Here is a 25,841-nt window from a genome sequence, read left to right on the forward strand (position 1 = left end):
GCATTGGAGAAGGAAATGGCAACCCACTCCAGTGTTCTTGCCTGGAGAATCCCAGGGATGGCAGAGCCTGGTGGGCTGCCGTCTATGGGGACACGACTGAAGGGGCTTAGCAGCAGCAGCAGCAGCAGTGGCACAGGGGCCGGGGCTGCCATCCTCCTTTCCCATCAACTCCAGCAGCAGCTGGGCTTTGCTGTGGGTCCAGCCATGTGAGACAGAGGGGAGTGGGGATTAAACGGGACAAAAGTAAGAGGGAGGGCTTTTCTGTAAAGGGGGAGAGGACAGGTCTGGGTGTGGGTGGGTAGAGAAGGCATTGAAATGGAGTGGGACCCTGGGGCCTTCTCAGGACAGGCCTTCTTCCCTAATCTCTGCTTTAGCTCTTCTCTGAAGTACCTAGATAACAGTATTTGATGTATCCTTCCTAAGTTTACAGATGTGGGAGCCCCCCACCAGATGGAAGATGTTAACTACTTGATGACTATGAGCACACAGCCCCAGACCTCTTGGAGCCTAAAGACTGATAAAGTTAACCTTTGTGACATCACCCTGTTCTCTCACCATCAGCCAATCAGAGACTTGTGCATGAACTGATTACATACCCTGCCCCTCTTGCCTCATCCATCTTTTAAAAATGCTTTGCTGAGACCCTTCAGGGCACTCTGGGCTTTTTAGGGCATGAGGCACCCATCTCCTTTCATGGCCCTGCAGTAAATCCCTTCTTTGCTCCAAACTTTAATGTTTCGACTTGTTTGGCCTCACTGGGCGTCTGGCACAGGAACCTCTGCTGACAGTATGATGAGGAGAAAGGTGAGGATGGAGAGAGACACTGGGAGGGGGCAGTGAGGGATGGTGTATGTGTATAGAGAGAACAAGGAGAAAGTGATGGGGTGGGATGGAACATTGAGAGATATGACACTGGGGGAGGCTTAAGACCCAGGACTGGAAGGCCTGGAACCTGCTGCAGAGAAAACTGGATATCCTTGCCTGGGTATAAAGACCCCTCCCTTCCCGATTCCTGCCTTGGTGGTTGTCCCTCCTCCCTTCTTCTCTTGCTGGGCTGGCGGCTCTGCCCATCAGCAAAAGTCAAGTGCTCTATTAAATCTTCCTGGAGGAAAGATAAACTACATAAATGCAGTAGAGGTCGTTACCTCCCGTGGACTCAGTCTGTGGCCAGGGAAGGGGCTGAGAGGAGGCCCTTCTGGAACCACAGTTGGGCAGTGGAAGGGGCAGCAGGGGCTCCTCAATGGTGGGTGGTTCAAGTGCATTGGGAGGTCTCTTCACTTCCTCCAGGCAGGCTTTGCCACGGGTCACATAGCCTGAGCAGAACCAGCGGCTTGCCCCTTTCCAAGGCTCTGCAGGAAAGGGGTGCCCCTGCAGCCCCTCTTGTACCACTTGTTATGGCCTGCCCATCTTGAATCCCTAGCTGCAGCAGGCCTGGAGAGGGCTGGGAGTGGGGCGTTACCCCAGGACTGAGACAGAACCAGGATGAATGATGGGCCATTGTTCAGGTCGCCAGAGTTGGGCTAGTAGCTTGGGGCTCATCTGGATTCACGGACTCTTCCAGACTTGAGCTGTCCACGTTTCACCTGCCTCTCTCCACCCTTTGGAAGCCCGAGTGAGACCCTGGAAGCTGGCAGGGATGTCACATGTACTCACCTCAGGCCCTGGCATGTACAAGAGAGCCCGGGCTTCCTATCTTCCTGCCACAGTGGCAGGAAAGAGGTTGGGAAGAAGAAAAACGGGTGTGTCGGACACATGGGGGGACACAGAAGAGTTTAAGCAAAGGTTTATGAAGTGGAAGCTGGTGGAGGCTGTCCTGCCACGGCTAGGGGCTGCGAGAGGGGTGTGGCACACGTGGTTATCTCTCAGACCAGCTGCCATCGGCCCAGCCAGGTCCCCTTTTTGGCTCAGGTTTTCATCTCTGAGTGGACAGCCCTGAATGTCTCAGGACCAATTCTTGGGCAAAGACAGACACTTTATTTTCCATGAGGGGAGCTACAAGGCATCCACAGATATATGGGGCAGAGGGGTGCTCTGTGACCTTGAGAACTTGGGCACTGTGACCTTGAGAACCTTGTCCAGATTCTGTAGTCTCCAGGGTGGGGCAGTGCCTGACCACAGGCTGGGTGGGCTAGTCTCAGCCAGTCCTGCCAGCCCCGGACCGCTTCAGTCTGGTTTGGTTTCCTGGGTTGAAATAATAGCCCTTCAGGCCCAACTTTGGCCAAAGATAATGATTCTCTGGCAGGGCCCCCAGCTGGGCGGGGGCAGGCACTGGTCTTTCATAGAGCAAAAGTGGGCTTCTTCCTTGAGCCTTGTCTTGCATTCTCATAGTGTGGTTTCCTTAAGTCCCCAGGTCTGCTAGACAAACAGTTCCAACTTCTTGAGGGTCTTGGTGGAGGTGGGGCGGGAAAGACCGCCCACTTCCCCAAGCCTCTTGGTTGGGTGGGGGGCGGGTAGCTGCCTGTTTGCATTCTTGACTCTCTGCTGCCCTCATGTGGCTATGAGGCCAGTTGCCGCCCCAGCACCGTACAGGGCAGTGTGTGCGTGCGTGTGTGTGTGTGTGTGTGTGTGTGCGCGCGCGCGTGTGTAGGACTAGCAAGGCTGGGGCTGAGGCAGAACCAGAGAGCTGGCCCTCGTGTCTATTCTAGTGAGCAGGGGCTCTCACTGTCCCCACCTCCGGGTCTGGGTGACACACGTAGCCCTAGGGCAGCCGTGACACACTTCCTTATGAGAAGTTGAAAGAAGAGATGGAACTGATGCTCATTTTCAGTGGAGGGGACTAGACTTCAAGATCTTAAGGACAGCTGGATCATCTTTTTTGACCATGAGGGCAAGTTCCCACGTGCTTACCTGCCGAACAACCATGGCAATCCAGGACAGGCGGATCTAGCTCTGTCCTGGGAAGAGCAGCTCAAGAAGCTGTCAAAGAAATGGGGAAAGGAACAGAGGAGGGAAAGAGAGTCAGTCCATCCCTCCTTTGGTCCTTGTGCATGCGTGCTTGTGTGCTAACTCGCTTCAGTCGTGTCTGATTCTTTGCTACCCTATGGACTGTAGCCCACTAGGCTCCTCTGTCCATGGGATTCTCCAGGCAAGGATACTGGAGTGGATTGCCATGCCTTCCTTCAGGGAGTCTTCCTGACCCAGGAATCGAACCTGCGTCTCCTGCATTGTAGGTGGATTCTTTACTGTTGAACCACTGGGGAGGCTCCCTTTGGTCCTCAGTCCTTGCCAACCACCTGCTTTCAGGCCAGCCTTTGGCCACGGCCCCTGGGTCCCTACCCAGCACCTACTGTTTGCCATGAAACAAGGGTCACAGGTCTCTAGCTCAAGCTGCTGTGTTGGTAGTGTCCAGACTGACAGAGTCAGGAGTCTTCCGAGGTTATTTTCATGTGGGGGTCTCAGATATGGGTCTGCTTCAGAATCACAGGGAGCTTGTCAAGATATCCACAGATGTGCGAGACGAACAGCTGATCCTAACTGTTGCCTCCTTTTGTTTTTTTTAAGCATCCTTTTAAAACATTTATTTATTTGTCTTTGGCTGTACTGGGTCTTCATTGCTGTGCGCGGGCTTTCTCTAGTTGTGGCGAGCAGGGGTTACTCTCTAGTTGCAGTGTGTGAGCTTCTCACTGTGGTGGCCTCTCTTGTTGCAGAGCACAGCCTCTAAAGCGTGGGCTCAGTAGGTGCAGAGCATGGATTTAGTTTCTCCACGGCATGTGAAATCTTCCCTGACCAGGGGTTGAACCCCTGTCCCCTGCATTGGCAGGCAGATTCTTAACCACTGGACCACCAGGAAAGTCCTGCTCCTTTAAGGCTGAAGAGACTGAACCCCGGGAGGGAAGGGGGTCTGGACGAAGGTCGCTGTGAAGGTCATAGTGAGTTCAAGGGTTTCAACCTGGTACCGTTCTCCTCCAGTCCAGTGGATTGGTCCATCAGTGTGGTAAGAGGCTTCTTGCTCAGGGCAGAGGGAGGATCCTGAGCAAGCCCCTTGGGATGTCTGGGAAGGCACACAGGAAGCTCCCTCCCCTACATCCTTTCTGGCCCCTGCAGCAGAGCACCCACCAGACTGATGACCTGCGAGGCTGGCTGGAGCGTGTCATACTCCGCAAAGAGGTGGCACACATTCTCCTGGGACTCAGTCTGGCTCTTGGCCACAAACCCAAAGATCCTGATGGGAGAGGAGAGCCGGGGTGAGGAGAGCCCAGGGAGGCAGGAGACTGGGAGCTGGGGAACTCAGCCCTTCCCCAGCCCAGCACCTTGTCATGATGGGAGCTCTCCTAGGGGGAGGACGTGCCTCTTCCGTCAGACTGGGAGATCCCTGAGTTTAAGATCTGGGTTTCTCTCCTTTGGAATGGGGGCCCCTGAGGACAGGACCTGTGTATTCCCCAGCAGACTGGAGGGTCCCTCCAGACTAAAGCCTGTGCCTCCCCGAGAAGACGGGGCTCCCAGGCTCCTGTCCACCTCATTCAGACTGGTGGCTCCCAGAGGGCCAGGGCCCATGGGCTCTTAAGGTCAGCGTGGGGCCTCCCTCCTTCCCTGACTCCCTCCCTGTGTTGGGTCCGGGCCCTGCCCCAGGGAGACCTCACATGGTGACTGACTGAGTGGACTGGAAGACCTTACCGAGAGGGCTTGCAGTATTTCTGCCACCTGTGGGAGAGGAACAAAGACAGTCCTGGGTACCGATTCTCCGCTCCATTTTACAGAACTCCGGCTGAGCCCCGTGGGGTGGGAGGAGCTGATAATGGCCAGCTGTGTTTCCTCTATCCCCTGTGCTCCCCTCCCTTCATTCTGTTGCTCCTCACCCCTTGAGCTTCAGAGGCTCTGTCTGGGACCCCAGTCCCAGAGTCAGCGGGCAGCTAGACCCTGGCTGGCCTTTTCAGTCTGGCCCAGACTTGAACTTACTTCCGTTGCTCAGGATCCATGCCACAGAATCGGAGGGTGGCAAGGGGGTAATGGCGCCGGAAAAACACCCTGGGAGGAGGCGAGAAGGGAAGGGGAGCTGGTGAGAGCCCGTTGCAGTGTCCTGGCCCACCTCCGTTATCTCCAGCTTCCTGTCCTCCAAGAGCCTCCTAGTTGCATGACCCCTGACAGCCGGCTGTGACCTTTCCACTGCTGGACCTGGGCACGTGTTTGTATTTCTCTCCTTTCATGAAGGTCATCTGCCTTGTGTCCTATGTATTGGGCTTTTCTACCAACCCACCCAATCGCCCACTATGTCATTTAATGATTTGAGGGTAGAAATTGCTGGAGGAGGGCATGGCAACCCACTCCAGTATTCTTGTCTGGAGAAGCCCACGGACAGACGAGCCTGGTGGGCTACAGTCCATGGGGTCACAAAGAGTCGGACATAACTGAAGCAACTAAGCACGCAGTTACGGCTGGTCATCTCTTATTCCTCCAGCCCAGGGCCAGGATCTTGCTGGACTGAATCCCTGAGCCTGGGAAGGAGCAATCTCACTGGTCAGCCAGAGTCTGGCCTACAGGAGCTGTTCCATCAGTGGATACAGATTTAATCAGTGGCCAATGACTGTTGTTAATTCCAAATCCATCAGTCACGATGAAGTGGGGCTTCAGAAGGAATTCATTGCACTGAGGCCCAGAGAAGGCAGAGAACTTGTCTGGAGTCACTCAGCACATCACTGACCTCATTGGTTTCAGGAGCCTGAACTCCAGCTACGCCACTGCTCCACAGCCACCTCAGCCATCCCCCTCCAGCTCACCCTGCCCAGCCCTGCAGCCCCAGGACAAGGGAAGTCCCTTACTTCCTCTGGACGTCAGTCAGGGTGATACCCTGCTCGGTGACTTTGAAGTGGACCACGGTGGGCGTGGGGAGGACATCCCTCTCCAAGGTGGCCGAGATGGCCTTCTCCACTGCCAGGGCGCCGCTCAGGGTCTCCACGCTCACAGAGCTCAGGTACAGGGCATGGCAACCTGGGGGGTCGGGGAGCGGGTACAGATACTACTTTGGGGCCCTGCCAGAATCCACTGGGTGAGTGGAGGTCACCAAGGCCCTGCTGTCCCTCTGCCCAGAACTGGGGAATAGGGGTGCCATCCTGTTCGGGGAATCTAGCAGGCTTCCTCTTTGAGCCATCAGGCGGGTAGGGACTGTGTGGGTGACTGAAATCTGGGGCTAACCCCAGAGGACTTTGGGGTCGTCTGTTATTTGCTTTGCTCTGGCCTCTGGCCCTCCAGCAGGAGGCAAGGAGGGGATGTTGCCCTGTGTATAGGGGCGTCCAGGCAAACCTTCCTTCTGTCCCATGGCTGGTGCTGCCCCCACCCCTACCTCCCAGCCCCAACCCCAGGACCCTGGCTCCTTGCTGAGAGAAGAGAGAGGAGACAGGAACAGGGAGGGGGCCTTTGTGCTTCGGGCACAGAATAGGAGCTGTCACCCAAGTGCTGACCCGTGCCTGGCCCTTGGATGTGATGAAAAGTGACTCTTCCCATATAAACCGCCCCAGGACCCACACCTGACACTCCACGGAGGATACCCTCTCTGGGGCCAGGCCCTTCAGACCCAGAGAGAACCTAGCTCATCCACGTGTGCTCCCTGTATGCGGGATGGGCTCTAAGCCTCACCACGCCCGCCCCTCCTCTCCTGCCCCTCTTCCTCCTGGCCTGCTGCCCTCAGCCTCTCATCTCCTGGTTTACAGGCAGAGGGAAGAATGTGGCACCTTGTTAAAGTGGAGAAATAAAGCTGCAATGGGAAACACGTGTGGACCTGTGTGTGCCTGCACAGGGCTGGGAGGTGCCCTGGGGCGGGGCCCAGCCAAGCCTTCCCCCCACCCTGCCCCCCACTCACCCGCAGATTTCTTCATACAGGAGGCCTGGCCATCTGCAGAGGGGTCCGAGGCTCCGTCTCCACCTCCCAATTCTGAGCCAAAGCAGAGGAACAGGCCCCCAGGGGTGGGGCGCAGTCAGTGGACCCCCATCCTAGGAACAGGCTTCATTCAGCCCTTCAAATGGGTCCCACCTCCGCCCCCACCTTCAGCAAGTGACTTGGCTGAGAAACCAGGTGTGATTCCTGTAATTAGGCAATCGGAGCTGCCCTGGGCTCCCCTAAAGCCTACCTGGCAAGCTTTTCGATCCCTTCTTGCCCCTCCCGCCTCCAGCCCCTGGACTGCAGCAGTGACCTGGCCTCAGAGGCCCCTGACCTCCTGCTTCTTTCAGACCCTGCCCCAAACCTAGGCTTTTTTTTTTTTTTTGTAGAAAGCAGGGAGGCTCTCGCCACCACCACACCTGGGGCTCCCTTGGCCTTGACTCCTCTCCCTGAACCGCCCCCCCCAGCTCTCCTGCACACCCTGAGAGGTGGGGGCACCTGGTGTGTGCTGGGCTGTAAGCTCTGGAGAGGGCTCCCTGACTTGGGCTGGAGGTTTGACTCTGTGCCCTTGGGGAAGTTACTTAATGCCTCGAATCTTCCTTGTTTATCTTTCTTTCTCCCCAAGTTTCACCCATTGATCATTTCTTTGTTCTCATAATCTTGTTCCTTGAGTTTCATGAAAGAGCTGTCTGTACCTTTGTGCTCTGTTAGCTCCCTGAACACTTTGGAACAAGACAGTAAGGGAGACTTGGGTTCAGATTCGATCCTTCCCTTTCTTATCTGTGAAATGGGGCCAGCAACAGCAATGGCTACTTCACAGGGTTGGAGTGAGATGTGAATGGAGGAGGGGACACCCAGTAAATGTTGGACCTGGAAGTAAAAACCAAACCTGGCCGAGTGGGCAGATTTATGCTTATTTTCTCTTCTCCGAAACAGAGCTTCTATGTCTCAAACATCAACTCAGCACCAGGCCTTGTGCCGAAAGCCTTGCCTGAGCTTTTCCATTTCACCCCCCACCCAGCCTAGAAGTAGGTGTGATGCTAACTGTGCCCATTTCATAGATGAGGAAACAGAGGCTCAGTGAGGTTGACCTTCTCAGATGCTCATAGCTAGGAGGTGGGGATGTGGACAGACTCCAGAGCATGCACTCTTCCCTGGGACACTAGCATGACCCCTAAGTAAGCTGAGAGGTGACGCCTGAGGAGGAACAGGCGCGGAGCCCAGCCCACCTTTCTGCGGGATGATGAGTCTGCAGGGCAGGGCCAGGGCCATGATGGAATGCTGGCACACGAAGGCAGACAGGCTCCCTGTGAGGAAGCAGAAGCCATGCATCAGGTGCCTTCCCCAGGCCACCCACCCTGCCTGGAAGGGGCCTGAGGGCTGGGGAGTCTCAGCTCACCGAAGTAGGGCTCCTCGTCCGCTCCTTTGAGATGCACCCCTTTGGCGGAAGACTCGATGAGGAAGTGGCGGATGAGGCCACTGCTGTCCTCGCCTGGTCGGAGAAAGCGTGTGGGTGGAAGCGCAACCTGTTTCCTGACCCGCCTCTCCCAGTCCATCCAGAGGTTAACTTGTCCATCCCCCTGCCTCTGGGTGGGACTGCAGGTAGGTATCCTATCCTCAAGGTCTCCCATGAAGGAGGTGCCAACAACATTTTTGCTCAAAGCCTTCCGTGTCCAGTAGGACACAACTGAGTGACTTAGTGTGCACACGTGCAATCCTTTTTTCAGGAGACCTTGCCCTTGGTTTCAATAACTCCTGGGCTGGGTCTCCCGCTCCCCCTACTTACTCCCTCCCAGGTGTTGTTATTCTCCATCAGATGGCCCCTGCTGGCGCCAGGCTGGCCTTGGGAGGGGGGACCACGCCCCTGGCCTCTTCTCCACCAGCCCGAAGCTTCCTGCTTTCTTTGGACTCCTTGGCAGGGCTTCCTTGATAACTAACACTGCCTGGAGGTCACTTTCTTATTTGAACAGAGAGGTGTGGTGTAGAGAATGTGGACTTGGGGTTTTTATCCTCTTGCTCTATTACTTGCTGGCTCAGAGGTCATTAACTCCCTCTGGGAGTTGTCAGTTCCCTTATCCTTTCCTTGTGTAAGAGCTACAGTCCCGGGCCTTCGATGAAGGGCTGTGGCCCAGGAACCCTGCAATGCAATGGTCTGTTCCTGTCTCTGTCCTCAATGAGGTTTCACTGGTGCCTTGGACAGCATCTGGGGTAGGGCGTGTGCAAGACCACAGGGGCTAAGCTAGCGCACACGCCATTGCTGTTTAGTCACCCCGTTGTTTCCAACTCTTTTCGACCCCATGGACTGTAGCCCACTAGGCTCCTCTGTCTGTGGAATTTTTCAGGCAAGAATACTGGGAGTGGGTTGCCATTTCCTATTCCAGGGGATCTTCCCAACCCAGGGATTGAACACAGGTCTCTACGTCTCCTGCATTGCAGGTAGATTCTTTACCACTGAGCCACTGGGGAAGCTCATAAAACCCAGTATTTACTTAATAAAAATAAATTGAATTCATGGAGGAAAAAAAATCAAACTTTACAAGCTTGTTATAAAATGTTACTGGTTACTTCTTATTTGAGAAAAACAGACCAAACCAAAAGGGTCTCATTTTCACACGTTATGACTACATTACATTCCTTTGTGAGAAAGCCGGTCTGGACAGAGTGGATACCAGAAGAGAGCAGGCTGGAGTGGGGCTGGGACCCTCCTCTTCTTCCCACTGGAGGGTAGAGCAAGGAGTCTGGGGACCTGGGGAGCCTCAGTGCTGGGAGACCAAGGTACGTCCTCCCAAGAGTCATTATGGGAATGGCCCAAGGTCACCCTGCAAGTGAGCGGCAGAGCTGGGGCTGGAACCCACCACACCCAGGTGCCTCTAAGAGGCCTTGATCGAATACACAGACAGCCTACCTGGTCGGCTCTGGGCAGGTGTGGGGGCCTCCTGCACCTTCAGGGCAAGGCCGAAGGAGCCCCGGTATGAAGAACTGTCCCGCACGATGAAAGCCCCCGGCTCCTCCTTCCTCAGCAGCTCGATGGCTGGAACAATCCTTGAGTCAGAGACAGTCACCACCCCACCAGGACACCCTCCCTTCCTCAGCCCAACTGGGTCCTCATAGAGCAGATGGTACAGAATTGCCTTTGGGCCCCAGGAAGTCCTTTCTGTTGTCTAACCTCCGCCGTTCCTGCTACAGTCTTTATTTCCTTGGGTCATGGGGTTCACAGCACATCCCCTTCCCTGGACCTGCAATTTGCCATTCCATTCCCCTCCTCTACATGAACCCAGGGCCCCACCTGCCCAATGCAGGGTGCCGGGACCCTGACCTGACTCCTGGGTCGCTCAGTCCCTGAATCGGGGCTTCATTTTACCTTGCTCTCGGGAGATGCTTGGCTTAAACCAGTATTTAGATGTGTCCATCACAAACTTCATGGTGGGCTGCATGTCGCTGGCAGGACCTGGAGACAGACAGGGAAGGAGAACCCTGTAGGCCGGATAGAGGGGCACTGAGAGACCCTCCCCTTTCTCTACTCAGTGGTCCCATTCAACCCATCCTCCTCTATCCCTATTCCATTATATCTCCAGCTCCCTAAAGGGGCAAAGTCTATCAGAAGAATCCCAGGGCTTTGTGCCATCTAGGAGTCTACCCTTGTATCCTTGGTAACGGATCACAAACAAACAGATTAAAAACTCAATTCAATGAGAAACAGTTTCTCAAATGGAATATTATGCAGTAGAGACAGAAACAGGGGATAAATAAAAGACTCTGAGATGCATCATTTGCTTGACTTCACATTTTTCTTCCCCTTTAATAATCCTATGAGTTTCTTGGTGGTGGGGGGCATATTCAGTTTACAAAAGAAAATGAAGAAAAGGAGAAAGGAAAGGAAGACAGCAGATCTGGGCAGAAGAGCATCCAGGAGTCCAGAGATGGAGTCGGATTCTGATCTGAGACGGCTCTTTCCCTCCTGAAACCCAGAGGTAAGTGAGTGAACCAAAAATCCTGTGAGGGTCTGTAATGCTCCAACAACTCGGAAATGAAACTGAATCTTGTCGAGAATAGTTTGTGGAATTTGCTAAGATCCCAGGGATAATGTGTGATTATCCAGGAATCACCAACACTGGATGGGGATATCACCAGGCCAAATAAATGTGCTCTTTGAGATGTGAAAATGCCCCCTGCCTCACCATTTCCCTGGGTCCTTAATGGTTGGATGGCATCACCGACTCAATGCATATGAGTTTGAGCAAACTCTGGGAGACAATGAAGGACAAGGAAGCCTGGCTGAGACTCATGGGGTCACAAAGAGGTGGACTCGACATAGTGGCTGAACGACAACAAAGGTGGAGAGCAGTGGTTCTCGGTTTCGGCATCTTGAAAAGGTGTGTTACTGCCAGTTGAGAATAACTCATCATAAAACATGTACTGATATCTGCAAACGATTTGTCCTAGGAAAATGTTCAAAGGCATACTTGTCACCTCATTTTCTCTTGTTCTCATTGACATGGCTTCGTGGGTGGGAGTGAGCAGCGGGCTAGAGTGAGCATTTCACAGCCCCCCAGGAGTACCTTGATGTCTGTGGCCATGTGAGGGCTGAGAGCCCGGGAAGGAGGTGACTGAGCCACAGGCAAGCAGGCCTCCTGTCCATGGGGCTCTGTGGGGGGGGCTCTGCTCCTGGGAGAGAGGTACCCCAGGGTGCTAATGGTTAGCCTGTGTTTACTGCTTTGGGCTCTGGTTGGCTTTGTTCTTTTTGGATGCCTGCAGTTCCTGACTACAGGGAGGAGGGTGGTTGCTGTTTTGTGGTTTTTAGCTGTCTGAATTGGAATGCATTGTCTCCGTTACCCTGTCCTGCCCCTGTCTGTGTTCGTCATCTGCCAACGTCAGAGTTAGGACTGACTCTCCCTCTCCCGGGTTAGTCACCCAGCCTGCTGCTTCCATATCCTGAGGGTCTCCTGGCTCTGTCCACTCTCCTCCACCCTCTGCCTCGCCCTGGACCACTTCGTGATGAAAACCCAAACAGAACCAAATAAAAACTGCTCTCTCTGCCAGGCCAGGCCCTGCAATTCATCTGCCGCGCAGCTGCCAGAGTGATGGATTGAGCATGTGCCTCTGAGTCCATCACTCTCCGGTTTGAGAGTTTCTGAGGGGAGATCAGTCCTGGGTGTTCTTTGGAAGGACTGATGCTAAAGCTGAAATTCCAATAGTTTGGCCACCTCAAGCAAAGAGTTGACTCATTGGAAAAGACTCTGATGCCGGGAGGGGTCGGGGGCAGGAGGAGAAGGGGACGACAGAGGATGAGATGGCTGGATGGCATCACTGACTCGATGGACAAGAATTTGGGTGAACTCTGGAAGTTGGTGATGGACAGGGAGGCCTGGCGTGCTTCAGTTCATGGGGTCGCAAAGAGTTGGACATGACTGAGTGACTGAACTGAACTGAACTGTGGGTCTCCTGGTCCCTAAAGGGTAAAGTTTACTCTTCAGCTTGGTGTTCATGGTCTTTCCCAATCTGGCCCCAAATTACTCCCAATGACCTCACCCTGCACCCAACATCCCAGTCATTTCCTAAACATGCCATGTGCTTCCATACCTTCGTACCTCTGGCCTGGCTGTTCCCTCTGCTGGGGCAGCCCTTCCTCTCCTGCTCTGGCCATGAACTTTTGATCCACTTTTTGGGTTCCCCACTTCTCCAGGTAAAAAGGCTCACTCCCTCTGTAGCTTCACAAGACTCAGGAAATCTCTTTACTTCTGTGTTTATCCTACTCTGCAGTAACCCTTTGGGTTTTCCCCCTCTCTTTCTAGACTGTGTCCCTATTAAGTGGCACAGTGCTTGGCACACAGTAGGTACTTAATCAATGTATTGACCCGCTCTTGAGGAAACACATTGGTGCTTTGCCTGTTCTCCATTAGCCAAACCTTACAAAGCGTGAGGTATTGATTGGTTTACAACTTACCCTCCGGGGATACGGTGGGAGGGGCTTCTGGCAGGGTCTGGCTGTGGCTCCTGGTGGCTGGACAGGGAGTGCTGGAAGAAGTAGCCCCAGGGTGGACAAAGTCCTGGGGTCCTGGGATCCTTTGGGATGGGGGAGATCCTGGCTCTGGGAAACCGTTGATCAGCACGATGGGTATGTCCACCATGGAGTTAGTGATGGATGGTGGGCAGCTGCTGGCATGTTCTTTGGCCAGTGGTGGGGAGTGGGTTGCTCTGGGCTGGCCCATGCTTGGGGTGCCATTGCTGGGGACCTGGAGGTCACTGGTTCTTGTATACAGGGACACTGGACCAAGGCTGTGGAGGCTGGAGGAAGAGCTGGTGGGGCTTTCCAAGGATCTAGAAGATGACTGATGGCTGGAGATGCTGGAGTGGAGGAGGGACTGGCTGCTGTGAGGGGAGAGAGCAGCAGAAAGGCAGAGTGTTAGGAGGTGGGAGTGGACTGTCTGGGGCCAGAGCTGGGCTCTGGAATTTAGTGATGTAGGTGCCCTTGGCTTTGGTCAGAGAACTGTACACTTCACCCATCTGCCCCCACCCCATCCCCAGAGCCCGTCTGAGCCCTAAGGGATGCTGAAGGATATAGGAGTGTACCTGCAATGTAGGGTCTGTGGTCAATTAAAGTAGCCAGTGGGGTGCCCCCTGCAAGGCACTCTGTTCCCTCTGACTTCCAGGTGATCCAACTGAGTTGTCATTACCAGCCATCCTCCCTACCCCCCAACCCCAAGCGTTCCCAAGAGTCCGGCACACAGGCTGGACCTGAGCTGGACTATGTCCATGACTGATGCAGAGGGAACTCGCCAGCCGGAGGAAGAGAAAGAGGCCAGCTCTGCAGCCAGCCAGGCTTCTCCCTGAGCTCAGAGGCCCATGCCAACGCATGGCTGTGGAATCCCAGTCTCCTTGCCAGGGACTGCCTGGGCACAGTGGCTTTGGAGTTGGTATGGGGGACAGAGGTCCTGTGGTTTGGTCTTCCAGGGCAAGATGGGTGAGTGTGTGGCTCTACTCAGAAGCCTACAGAGATCTGGGCTGGGGTGATTGTAAATAATGCCCCACCAGGTTTGCTTGCTTCCTGCTAAGTTTTGCCAGGAACAAAGATGAAGGAAGCTTTTCCCAGACCCTCGATTCTGTTTATATTCTGTGTTTTAGGTGTTTTGTTTTTTTTTTTCAATCTTCCTACAGATGGGCTGTAGGAGGGCTGGACAGGATACAGGTGAGCCTCATTAATGCAGTAGTTCTTTTCCCAGGAGGTAAATAGAAGTCAAGATTTTCCTATATTGAATGATATTCTAAATGCTTGAGGAAAGCTTGAGAGCCAAATGGCATGAAAGAGAACATTCATTTTTATTTCTGGTACAGTCCCAGATTTTGCTCAGAAAGAGCGGGATGTCTGATTTAGGGTGCGTGCGTGTGTGTGTGTGTGTGTGTGTGTGTGATGAAGGCAACATCAGAAGCTGCAGTGGGAGTTACCTACCTTCCAAACACATAGCTGACATCAGACGCTGGGCTGCCTGAGAGCATGGAGACTCTGCTGCTCAGTTGTGGGCCCTGGCCCCCCAGTCCCTTCTCCAAGCTTGGGGAAGCCACCAGTGGGGAGCCCAAGCCATGGGGGCCTGAGGCCTTACTCCCCATGCCAGGAATGGAGATGCTGGGAGATGTTGGGGGGTGAGAGGAGGGAGCTGTCGAGAGGGGAGCGGGCTGCTGGTGCCCCCTGCCCTGGCTCCCGGAGAAGATGAGGCTCTCGCTGCTGCTTCGAGTCTCTCGGGGGAGGTCTCTGGAAAGGAGGAGGCCGCCAGTGCGTGGGGAGCCGAAGGGTGGGGTGACAGATGGGCTGCAGCAGCTCCGCGGGCCATCGTGGCACCTTGACCTGGTGGAGGTCACCTCGATGTACTTTATATCTTTGGGGAGAGAAGCAGAGCATTGGTGAAACCAGGGAGCTTGGACTCGCAGAACAAGGATGCTGGAGGAGTCCTCAAGACCATCTGGTCTCTTCTTTCTTAGAGAGTGATGAGCTGAGCTGTGCTCTGCTTAGTCATTCAGTCGTGTCTGACTCTTTGCGACCCCATGAACTGTAGCCCACCAGAGGAGCCTAGTGGGCTACAGTCCATGGGAACTTCTCCAGGCAAGAACACTGGAGTGGTTGCTGTGTCCAGGTGTCCTGAACTGCAGGCAGATTCTTTACAGTCTGAGGTACCAGGGAAGCCCATGTATATGTGGGTTTCCTAGATGGTGCTTGTGGTAAAGAACCTTCCTGCCAATGCAGGAGACATTAAGCGACGTGGGTTCAGCCCTTGGGTTGGGAAGATCCCCTGGAGGAGGGCACAACCCACTCCCGTATTCTTGCCTGGGGAATCCTGTGGACAGAGAAGCTGGCAGGCTACAGTCATTGGGGTCACAAAGAGTGAGACATGACTGAAGCGACTTAGCACGCATATATTTTAAATTTGTGGCTGCGCCCCATGGCATGTAGGATCTTAATGCCCCAACCAGGGATCAAGCCCATGTAACCTGCAGTGGAAGTGTGGAGTCTTAACCACTGGACCACCACGCTTTCTTATACAGATGAGGAAACTGAGGCCCAGGGAGATGTCTGTTGGAATCAGGGTCAGCCTCCAGCTTCACCTTCAGGGACCAGTTTCAATGTCACCCTCTCTGTGACAACTGCCCGTGGGTGGAGAGGGACTGTGACATGAACACGGGCTCTGGAGTCAGACAGACCTGGGTTTCAAATCTGGCTCTGCCCCTTGCTCTCTGAGAGCCTGGCCAAGTGGCTTGACCACCTAGAGCCTCAGTTTCCAGGCCTGTAGAATTGGGTGGCTATACCCAGCCTCTTGGTGTTACAGGAAGGCTGAACTGAGATGAATGGAGGTGGCACAGCCCAGCGTCTGGCACATAGTAAAACTGAGAGATCCTCTCTTTCCTGTGTGTTCCACTCCCCAGCTGGAATGACTGCACCGGTCACATCTTGAGATGTCTCTATTACTCAGGCCGGTGAAAGCGGTTTCTATGTCTGTGCCTGCAACGGAGGCAGGGATTCTCAAGCTTGGTTGCACGCTAGAATTACCAGATGAGCTTCAAAAAGTCCTAAAGCTCAGGCTCCGTCTGGTGCCAATTAGATCAGAACCTCCAGGGGTGGGCCCAGGCCTCAGGGTGTTAGCTTAGTTCCCTAGGTGTTTTCACTGTGCACTGGACTGCACCGCTGTGCACCGGCTCTGCAGCACCCCTTCACCAGGGAGCTGGGAGACTGTGCAGAATCTCCGGCTCTACCCTAGGCCTACTGAATCAGAATGTGCATTTTAGCAACATCCCAGGGGAGCTGGGTGCACCTTGGAGTTTGACAAGTCAGCGTTAGGGTTCAGTTGCGCGCGAGAACTCCCTGGGGGCAGGGCTTGCCTGCCTTACTGAGCTGTAGACTCTTAGCACCTGAGGCTGCTGACTCACTCTGATGCTCTTTCATTCCTACTGGGGGCACCTAGGACTCTTGTTCCTCCCTGGAGTAGGGCACCCTCTCCTCCTGACTTGGGGGAGGGGAGCTGTTCTTCGTGCTGTTCTGGGAAAGGAAGTGAACGAAGGGGCTCACTGAGCTGCTCCCTTCTAGAGGGTCGTGAGTCCTACCTCTGGCTTCCCAAGATGAAGACTAGGGCAGAGTCAGTGGGAAACCGTACCCTTAACTCCCATCTGCCAGCCTCCCACCCCCCTGGGCTCTGGCACATGCACTATCCCCCCTCACCACCCTGGAAGTCCCTGCCCACCCCAGCCCGCTCTGGGCCAGGAACTTTTGGCCCTGCTCATGGTTACTGCCTCTGTAGGAGCCTGCTTGGGCTGGATAGGGGTGGAGGATTGCATCAGATGGAGGGGGGAGGCTGGCAGGTCAACCTGGGCATGCTGTTCCAGGGGGTGGAGGAACAGGCCTGGCTTTGTCGACAAACAAACCTAGGTGTGAATCTAGGCTTTACCACTTTCCCGCCAAGAATCATCAGGTAATTTTCCTAACTGCTCTGAGCCTCAGTTTCCTCATCTGTAAAGTGAGGATCTAAAACCTACCTCCCAAGATTCTGGTGAGGATGAGATACACTGATGAATGGAGCCTGGAACCTGGCCCATGGTGGGCTTCAAAGAGCGTCTCCTGCCGGCCTGCTTTTGAGGGGCAGTATTGGCCAGCTGGCTAATACTCTGGCTAAGGTGGGGGTCTCACTGATGAGGGAGAGAGAATATTTGGTACAATGTATTGTGGGCTCTGTAAGGGAAGTTTTGGAATGGGGTAGATTCTTCTGCAAGGTTGGCAAGCACGACTTTTTTTTTTTTTTTTAAATAGGTTTTTATAGTATTTATGGGCTTCCCTGGTGGCTCAGGTGGTAAGAAATCTGCCTGCAATGAAGGAGACCCGGGTTCGATCCCTGGGTTAGGAAGATCCCCTGGAGAAGGGAATGGGTGCCCACTCCAATATTCTTGCCTAGAGAATTCCATGGACAGAGGAGCCTGGTGGTCCATGGGCTCACAAAGAATCAGACACGGCTGAGTGACTAACACTTTCACTTTCACAGTGCTTATACTCATAATCCTCTCAAACCTCAAGACTGCCCTTATGCCCAGTGCCAGCAGGCACTGCTGTTACAGTGCAGGAAACTGAGGCTCGGAGAAATGTAAGGGTAGAGCTAAGATTTATTGCACCTTTTAAAACAAAGGCTGGTATTTACTGAGCATTGTGGGCTAGCACTGCCACAGGCATATTACCTGTGTTAGCCCACTTAACCCTCATGGCAACTTGACTGAGGTAGGAAACATTCTTAATTCCATGTCAGATGAGAAGTCAAGGCTCAGAAGGGTTGAGGAGGGATTCCCCTGGTGGTCCAGTAGCTAAGACTCCACGCTCACGATGCAGGGCCCTAGATCCCACAGGCCACAGTTAAAGATCCCATATGCCGCAGTGGAGATCGAAGGTCCAGCATGCTGCAACTAGGAGCAGCCAAACAACTACATGAATAATGTTACAGAAAGGGTCGAGGAAACTGATCCCTGCTTCTGTGCGCTCTCTGGGAGCTCTTCCACGGAGACCGGCTCCTCGGGACCCTTTGCCAAGGCCTTGCCCTTAAGTAGGTGCTCAGCGGCTTTGGGGAGGGTCTCCTGGCCTGGTGAAGAGACCAAAGGCCTAGCCGAGGGACCCAGAAAGAGCAAGCAGACTCGAGCAGGAAGGGAAGGAGGAGCCCTGGAGCTGTGAGTCACTCCTGCTGCTGTAGCCTGGCCTCGAGGTGGATGTGGCTGGGGTGGCAGGGCCCCCGCCCCATCACCTGCGTGCAGTTGCTGTTTACAGGCCCGTGGGGCAAGTCTGAGCAGTGCTGGGTGGATGCAGGCGCCGGTACCAGGCCGGGTGGGTGGAGGGGGGCCTGTGTGGGTGGGGGGCGGACAGACGGTTATTAAACACCCTTCACTCAGGATTGGCAAACTGCCTTGCCTGGCAGAAATTCTGGAAAATAAAATGGAGGCCTGTTCCAAAGATGGGGAGGGCTGGCAGAGGAGGGGATATGGTGTTTGCTTCTAGAAGCTGTGTCCCTGGGGGTGGTGGATACATGCCTGCTCCCCACTACCACGCCACCCCTGGCGCACCTCTGGTTAATCTGAAGGAAGGTCAGCAAGAGGCAGAAGCAGAGAAACTGGAGGAGGGGGGTGCGGTGTAAACTCAGTGAAGCCCTGGAGGGCAGAAAACTTGCTCTGAGGAAGAAAGAAAAGTTAGAATATGGACTTTGGAGCCCAGAGGCCTGGGCTTTGAGCTGACCTACCACTCACTAGCTGTGTGACTGTGACCATCACTTCCTCTCCCAGAGCTTCAGTCTTCTCATCTGTAAATGAGGTTTCCACTATTTTCTTCCCAGGGTAGACACTGGGATCATGCTTACAAAAATCCCTCTATACATTTTTAAGGGAGGGATCGATATAGGATAGCCAACGTTTAACTTTTGATTCTGCCAAGTTGGGACAAAGAGAAGCTGTGAACATCTGCTAGCATCACAATTACAGAACCTCTTCCACTCAACACGCCAAAAGTAGGAAGAGTGGGCGTGCAAACAGAGGGGCCCTACACACTGGGTACATTTGGCTGGGTGAAGACTCACTGAGGGGCTGTGGGCTGGTGAGAGCTTTGTCACCAGGAGCAGTGGTCTGAGGGGAGGGTTTGGGGAGAGAGGTGCGCTCACCACAGTGACAGGCAGGCTCTTACTATTCTTGTGATGGCAAAGAACTTCCAACAGAGAGCTGACCCTCTGGATATCCTAGGAGGCAGTAAGCTCCCAGGCATCATTGGTGTTCAGGCAGAGGTAAGAGGAGAGGAGTTTTAGAAATTCCATCAAGGGGAGCTGCCGCTAAGTCGCTTCAGTCGTGTCCGACTCTGTGCGACCCCATAGATGGCAGCCCATCAGGCTCCATCGTCCTTGGGATTCTCCAGGCAAGAACACTGGAGTGGGTTGCCATTTCCTTCTCCAATGCATAAAAGTGAAAAGTGAAAGTGAAGTTGCTCAGTTGTGTCCGACTCTTAGTGACCCCATGGGCTGCAGCCTACCAGGCTCCTCCGTCCATGGGATTTTCCAGGCAAGAGTACTGGAGTAGGGTGCCATTGCCTTCTCCTCAAGGGGAGCTAGGTGGCTTCATCAGGACCCTGGGACCACTGCTGCCCTCTGGCGCCCCCTGCTGCCAAGAGTCTGGTGGTCACATCCTCACAAGAGCAGGTTGTGCCTAGGGCATCTGAAAGGGCTGATTACTGCCCATCCCTCCCTTGGAGGAAGGGCCCTCTTGTCAACACCCTAACCCCAAACATGTGCACGCTACCCAGAGACTGCTCTCACCCTAGTTGGCCTTGAATGCATGGAAGCCCTGCCTTGGGGCATGAGCATTAAAGTCCTGGGCTTGCTCCTGCCAGTGATAATTAGGCCCAAGTTATCTTTCCTGCAGAGACATGCCCATGACTGGCCTTAAGAAGCAAAAGACTGTTGAGGGATGGAGGTTGTTCTTTTAACAGGCCTGACAGGCAATGCTCCGGGGGCAGGAGCAGAAAGCAGGCTCGAGGCCAGGAACCCAAGTGCCAGAGGACCTGGGTGCTGGGCTCACCTCCACCTCAGGGTCTGACACTGTCCTGGAGCTGGTCCTAAATGTAACTCCAATGTTGACTATAAACAGCCACCACTGATCATGACCTATAGTGTCCCAGGATTTGTGATAAACACCCATCAAATGTTATTCCTTTTAATCCTTGCAATACCCTTTGAGGTGAAAACTCATCTCTATTTTACAGAAGAAGAATCTGAGACACAAAGAAATATAAGCAGCTTGTGTAAGGTTTGCCTGACCCCAGTGATTAAGCTACACTGGCTTCTCACTCAAGTCCATCAACCAAGTCTTTTCATTTTTAAAATGAGGATAAAATATTTGTCTCATGGAGGTGGATTGGAGGGATCAAATTATTATCATCAAAGGCTCAATTATTAACTGCTCAACACACAAGTGCCTGGATAGAATGATAAATGCTCAATAAGCAGAATTTCTCCTGGATCCCATCTCTAATCCTCCCTGAATCCCCTAGCCTACACTGATTGTTTAAACCCCTGGAGGCCTCAGTCTTCCAGCCTGTCTAATGGGGCTGCTGCTCTGTGAGCCTCATCCTCAATGTATACTTGAAACTCTTTGGGAAACTAAAGCCAGATGCAGAGATTTCTGGACAATTGTGGACGTGGTGCTATCTTGGAGTTGGCTTGAACTAGCTCAAAAAAGCTGATTGTTAAATTTTCAAGATTTTTTTCAGCTGGTTGCTAAATGATGTAAACATTGTAAGTTAATGTAGTTTGATGCTTTAGGCATTACTAAAGAGTAAACTATATACATTTACAATGTAATGACATATTAAAAACAAAAGTAATAAATACTCAAAAATTCCTCGTGTTCTAATTATTTTACTATGTCTATACTTGAAGTTATTTACATCTATTGTTACTGGGGAGGTGAAAATACTATTCCTATGAAAATTTCAGGGGACCAAGTTAGAACCTAAAGAGAGATACCCCAGAAGACTAAGATTCAGGGACCACACGTTTATCAAGCTCTTATTTATATGCATGGCATTGTACAGTATTCTTACCTGTATTAGCTTATTTTAATTCTTTGAGAAATTACATAAAACAGGTATCCATCACTTTCCAAACTCAAGAACCAAATGGAATTGGACAGTGAGGACTACTTATATTTATCCTTTGTATAGAGCAGAGGAAACAGAGAGGTTAAGACACGTGTTTAGAGATGCACAGCACTCCCCAACAGGACATTGTTCTGTGTTCCTCTGATTTGATAGAAAACCCCTTCCTCATAAGGACTGGTCCCCAAGTCCTCTTCCCAGCACTGTGCCCCAGTTTCTTACCCAAGGCTTCAGGCTCTTCTTTCTTCTTTCTCAAGGTAGTGCTCTGGGTGGGCTGGGCCTCGGGGCCACCAGGCCCTGGAGGGAGCAGCTGGAAGGTGGGGTCCAACTCCAGAATCATCTGGTTGAGGCTCTCCAGTGAGAAGTCAATGTAGGAGTCAAGGTCCTCCCGAGCCCCTGAGACCTGCTCCCCTGGGGCCTGCAGGAGGCAGCTGGCATTGGCTCCAGCCTGTGGGGCTGGCTGGAGCCTGCCAGGGGGCCCCTTGCAGGGCATGGGGGCCATCAGGGCCTGAGCTCTCCAGCCTTCCGTGGTGTAGTAGGGACACTGCGGCGGCAGGCTGGGGCTGGGGGCTGGGTGCAGGGCCCTCCTGGGTTCCTCACAGGGAGCCAAGCCGACTGTGGGGCTTCCTGCCAGCAGGGGGCTGGACATCACCTGTGACATGTTGAGGGCAGTGACTTGGCAGTTTACCTCTGGCTTCCAGCCAGACTCACATCCCACAGTTGTCACTTGCCAACTGGGAGCTCCTGGGACCTGAAAGAAGCCGGAAGTGGGAACTGAGTAATTTCTGTAGATGAAACCTCTGCCTCCCCTGCCCCTAAACAAAGGCATATGTATTCACTCATTTAAAAGCATGGCTGCTGGAGCCAGACTGCCTGGGGTTTGCATCCTGGCTCTACCAGTTACTAGCTGTGCAACATTGGGGAAGTTAATTAACTTCTCTGTGCCTCGGTTTCCTCATCTATGGAATGAGAGGACTTCCCTGGTGGCTCAGACGGTAAAGTGTCTGTCTACAATTGCGGAGACCAGCGTTCAATCCCTGGTTTGGGAAGATCCCCTGGAGAAGGAAATGGCAATCCACTCCAGCACTATTGCCTGGAAAATCCCATGGACAGAGGAGCCTGGCAGGCTACAGTTCATGGGGTCACAAAGAGTCAGACACAGCTAAAGTGACTTAGCACAGCACAGCACAGCTAATATTCATTGAGTAATTATATGTACCTAGGCGCTGGTGTAAAAAATCTTTTAAAATCCTCATAACAACCCTATGAAGTAGATGCTATTATTATCCCATTTTATAATGGGAGAACTGAGACACAAAGAGGTAAGTAACTTGCCCAAGGTCGTCAGGCCAATGGGTGTCAGAGTAGGATTGGACCCCAGCTGTGTGATGTCAGGGCCCCCTCATTTAGCTGCTACTCAGCGTGGGTCAGTTGGTGAAACAGACAGGCAAGCAGGTGAGCAATCACAACAGTATCATCGGGGAGGAGAGGAGGCAGAAGGGACTCAGTGGGCACAGGGAAGGGGAGAGGGGGAGGCCAGGGAGTGGGGGAGGCCAGGGAGGACTTCCTGGAGGAAGGGGCAAGTAAAGGGAGAAAGGGAGACACGGACGAACAACAGGAGCTGGCTGGGCACAGCAGGCAGGGGTGAGGAAGCAGGTGTATTCAAGGCCTGATGGACTGAGGAGATCACAAGACGTTACTGAGCATCTGGGAAACAGAGAGAACCTAGCGTGAATGGAGGGGAGGTTGGGGTTGGGGAGGCAGGCTGGCCAGACCCTGCAGAGCCTTGCAGGCTGGGTTTGGTAGTGGGGACTCAACCCTGAGGGCAATGGAGAGCCACAGAATAGTTTAGAGCTTAGGAGTGACATCATCAGATGATATTCGCTCCCTGGGGGCTCATCAGGGAAAGAGATGTCCCAAGCTTCCTGACTGTGGGAAGCTCTTCCCGTTGTTTAGCCGTAATGCTACACGATAGCAGTTTCTTACAGGAGGTAAGAGGTTCCAAAACAGAGGCTGCCAAGAAAACTGTAAGGAGCTGGGACATGCTGGTTGTGCTACAATGGCCTGCCCTGAGCCTCACCTTCCTCCTGCCCCTAGCACTCCCCAACTCCGCTTTTCTCTTTTTCCAAAATACCTCTGTTACATTCTGCTTTAGAGTTAGACCTCAGTCTTGGAAAAGTCATTGAGACCAGTCTGGGACAAACGAAATGAATGCAAACTTCGGAGTCTGGAGATTTGAATTCAAACCCCAGTTCAAACAATTCCTTAAGGAGTCACTCTGACCCTCGGTTTCCTCAACTGTGAGATGGGAATAAGAATTCCTGCTATATATCCTCCCAGGTGGTGGTGTGGAACCAGTGAGACACTGCTTGTGAAAGCTATCGGACAATTCTAAATACTACTTAGAAATCAGGGCTTATATAGAATATAATGCCTTCATAATAATAAATAATAATAGCTCCCATTGACTGAGAACTCACCATGTGTCAGGCACTGACTTTCCCTATGACAACTCTTCTAATTCTCTCATAACCCTAGGAAGTACTGCACCCCTATTACCAGTCCATTTTACAGATGAAGATACTGAGATTCAGCCAGGTTAAGAAATCTGTGTCGGCCACACATCCAGAAAAGTGGTAGAACTGGGTTTTAAACTCAGGCCTGGACTTTAGACCCTTAACTCCTTATATAACATGGAGTTCAAATGCAGAGAAACACCTGAGGTCCAGAGAGGGACTGTGAGTTGCCCAAAGCTCCTGCTAGACCTGCTGCCAGACTTCTCTTTGGCCAGATCCTGGAGGGGGCAGGCACATGTTAGGCTCGGGAAGCGCGTCTATAAATGGCAGTGAAAGGGAACAAGGAACGGGCCTTCACGCGCCTTTCTAGGGGCAGCTAAGGACATGGAGCTTTGGCTCCAGGAGCCCTGGGTTTGTCAGGGCAGGATCTCTGCACACCCTGAAGGTTTTCTGGCTGTGCTTCAAAGAGGACCTGGGGTTATGGTCTCTGGGGAGTCCACTGGGTACTTGGTTCCTTCCCCAGGACTAGGATCCAGGATGGCTGCCTACTGATTTGGAATCTGCTTTTATGCCACCCTGGGCAAGTGTCCTTTCTTCTCTGGGCTTCAGTTGTCCCACCTGTATAATGGGAATGCTATTGTAACAAACACTTAAAATATACTCATTTTGTTTTCTCAATGGTTCTTTAAAGAAAGTACTCTTACAGTGAGGCTGGAGAGGTTAAGGGACTTTCCTGAGGTCATACAACTCACAGCACCTATAGCAGAACTGGGATTTGAACCCAGGTGATCTTGGCTCCCAGTCCCACACTCCACGCCACTGTTTCATAGATTTAAGATCCATTTCACCTCTCTCTGCCCCTTCTGGGATTCTAGAACCCAGTGGGACAGGCCTGAGATTGAGCAAAGTTTAGGCAGCCCCTTGGGATTTTCTTTAAGTCCTCTCACTTTTGACACTCCCCAAAGCACCACCAGACCTCCGAGGGCAGGGGCTGGTCTCACCCCTTTATTCCTGGACACTCTTTCTTCTGTCCCCACCAGCACACGTCTCTAGCTCTTTCCTTCCTGCTCGAAAGGTGAAGGGAGGATCCCTGGGCTCAGCACTCTGAGTGTGCCTGTTGGGGGGCTGTAGTGGGTATGGAGGGCTCCAGCCAGCTCAGTCTTATTTATAGGTCCTGCTCACCCATGGGACTCAAATCTCCTTCTTTGTTCTCAAGGGCTCTGGAGGCAGGGGGATCCTGATTCCTGGGCAAATCCCCTTGTCAGTTTCATTGCCAGCTTCTTCTTCTGACTCACTCTTTCCCTCCTACAAGCCCAGGGGAGTGGACGGAGAGGGTGGCAGAGTGGGGGACAAGTATCCCCCAGAGTGCCTCACCTCACTAGCCCAATCCCCTCCCCACCCCACTGCTGGAAGACTGGCTTCTGATCGTCCCCTGGTCCTCACCCAGACCTGGTGAAGCAGACCTGGGACAGTAGACAGGGACCCGCAGGGCTAGTGAAGGCCTTTCCCTACCCGTGCTCTGCCCACCCTCTCCCTCCCACTCCAGGATTCCTAGTGGCCTCTGTATGACCCAGCACGGGGTAGGGGGACACTGATGGCCAGGCCCCGAGGGCTCTGGGCTGGCAGGCAGGAGGCTAGGTTCTGAGTCCATTCCCTTCCCACGTCTCAGGACCCTGGGCAAACCCTTTCCCCTCCCCAGACCTTAGTTCTCTCATCTGTACACTGAGGGCTACAGATTTAGTTCCCTCAAAGTGCAGAACTTGAGTCTATAGTCCTGGGACCATCTTATCTGTCTCCACCTTCACTCTGAGCCCCAGGAGAGGAGGAAAACTGGGGACAAGGGCTGGCTGAAGGGGCTGAGCTTCCTCTTTTCTCCTTGAAGAGTAAAGGCACCTACCTGTTGTCCAGGGTGAGCAAGACGCTCCTGCCTTCACTCTTGGCTCCTGGGACAGACGAAGTGAGGCGGTTGGTCAGAGCCCAGGTGAGGAGTAAAGGGAGGTGCCCTTCACCTCCAGCCCCGCCTTAAGAGCAGCCGGCCAAGCCCGCCCTCCCTCCTCCCCGCCAGCCCTACACGTGGCCTGACAGCCCACAGGCCCCACCCGCCTGTCTGGACCAGCTCAGGTGGGGCTGGCACAGGCAGGGAAGGGAAGCCTGGCCTTGGTGGGCACTGGAGCCTGGTGTGTGAATGTGTGAGAGAAGCTCTTAAGCATCCTCTTTCCTCCCTGGGTGCTGAGTGCCCAGGGGAACCTCTGCTTGGACAGGGGCTTCTTGGAACCAAGTGAGCTGTACGCGTTCCCGTCACCTGAGTGCCAGCCAGGGAAGGGACAGAGGGTTGGTTGGCAGAGCTAGCAGAGAGTGAAGCCTT

At 53.4% G+C, this 25,841-nt stretch overlaps 1 protein-coding gene across 3 annotated transcripts; it reads right to left on the minus strand.

The window, feature by feature from the left end:
• Positions 1–1,951: 1,951 nt before the first annotated feature.
• Positions 1,952–25,476, minus strand: TNS4 (tensin 4). Of its 3 annotated transcripts, XM_027974578.2 has the most exons (14): positions 25,374–25,476; positions 21,183–21,711; positions 14,259–14,682; positions 12,756–13,180; positions 10,173–10,259; positions 9,717–9,842; positions 8,211–8,303; positions 8,041–8,118; positions 6,794–6,865; positions 5,757–5,925; positions 4,897–4,965; positions 4,615–4,641; positions 4,057–4,162; positions 1,952–2,916 (listed from the first exon to the last, which is right to left on the minus strand). In XM_027974578.2, exons 2-14 carry the CDS (start codon positions 21,619–21,621, stop codon positions 2,884–2,886), a joined length of 2,148 nt encoding a protein of 715 aa, XP_027830379.1. In that variant the 5' UTR covers positions 21,622–21,711; positions 25,374–25,476; the 3' UTR covers positions 1,952–2,883. The 3 variants fall into 3 exon arrangements, with proteins under 3 accessions (XP_027830379.1, XP_042112661.1, XP_027830378.1); XM_042256727.2 differs by having other exon boundaries at positions 1,952–4,162; positions 12,756–13,177; XM_027974577.3 differs by having other exon boundaries at positions 1,952–4,162.
• Between the last annotated feature and the right edge of the window lie 365 nt (positions 25,477–25,841).

Source organism: Ovis aries, chromosome 11 (assembly GCF_016772045.2).
Source record: "Ovis aries strain OAR_USU_Benz2616 breed Rambouillet chromosome 11, ARS-UI_Ramb_v3.0, whole genome shotgun sequence".
Taxonomy (NCBI): Eukaryota; Metazoa; Chordata; class Mammalia; order Artiodactyla; family Bovidae; genus Ovis; species Ovis aries.

What these genes read in the sequence shown, in the direction of transcription:
- TNS4 (XM_027974577.3), bottom strand. Translation starts at nt 21,621, where the DNA reads ATGTCACAGGTGATGTCCAGCCCCCTGCTGGCAGGAAGCCCCACAGTC. An exon ending in TCCCACCGTATCCCCGGAGG is followed by an intron (nt 10,260 to 12,755) that starts GTAAGTTGTAAA and finishes GTCTGTCTCCAG; the next exon opens with GTCCTGCCAGCGACATGCAG. An exon ending in GGACGAGGAGCCCTACTTCG is followed by an intron (nt 8,119 to 8,210) that starts GTGAGCTGAGAC and finishes GCTTCCTCACAG; the next exon opens with GGAGCCTGTCTGCCTTCGTG.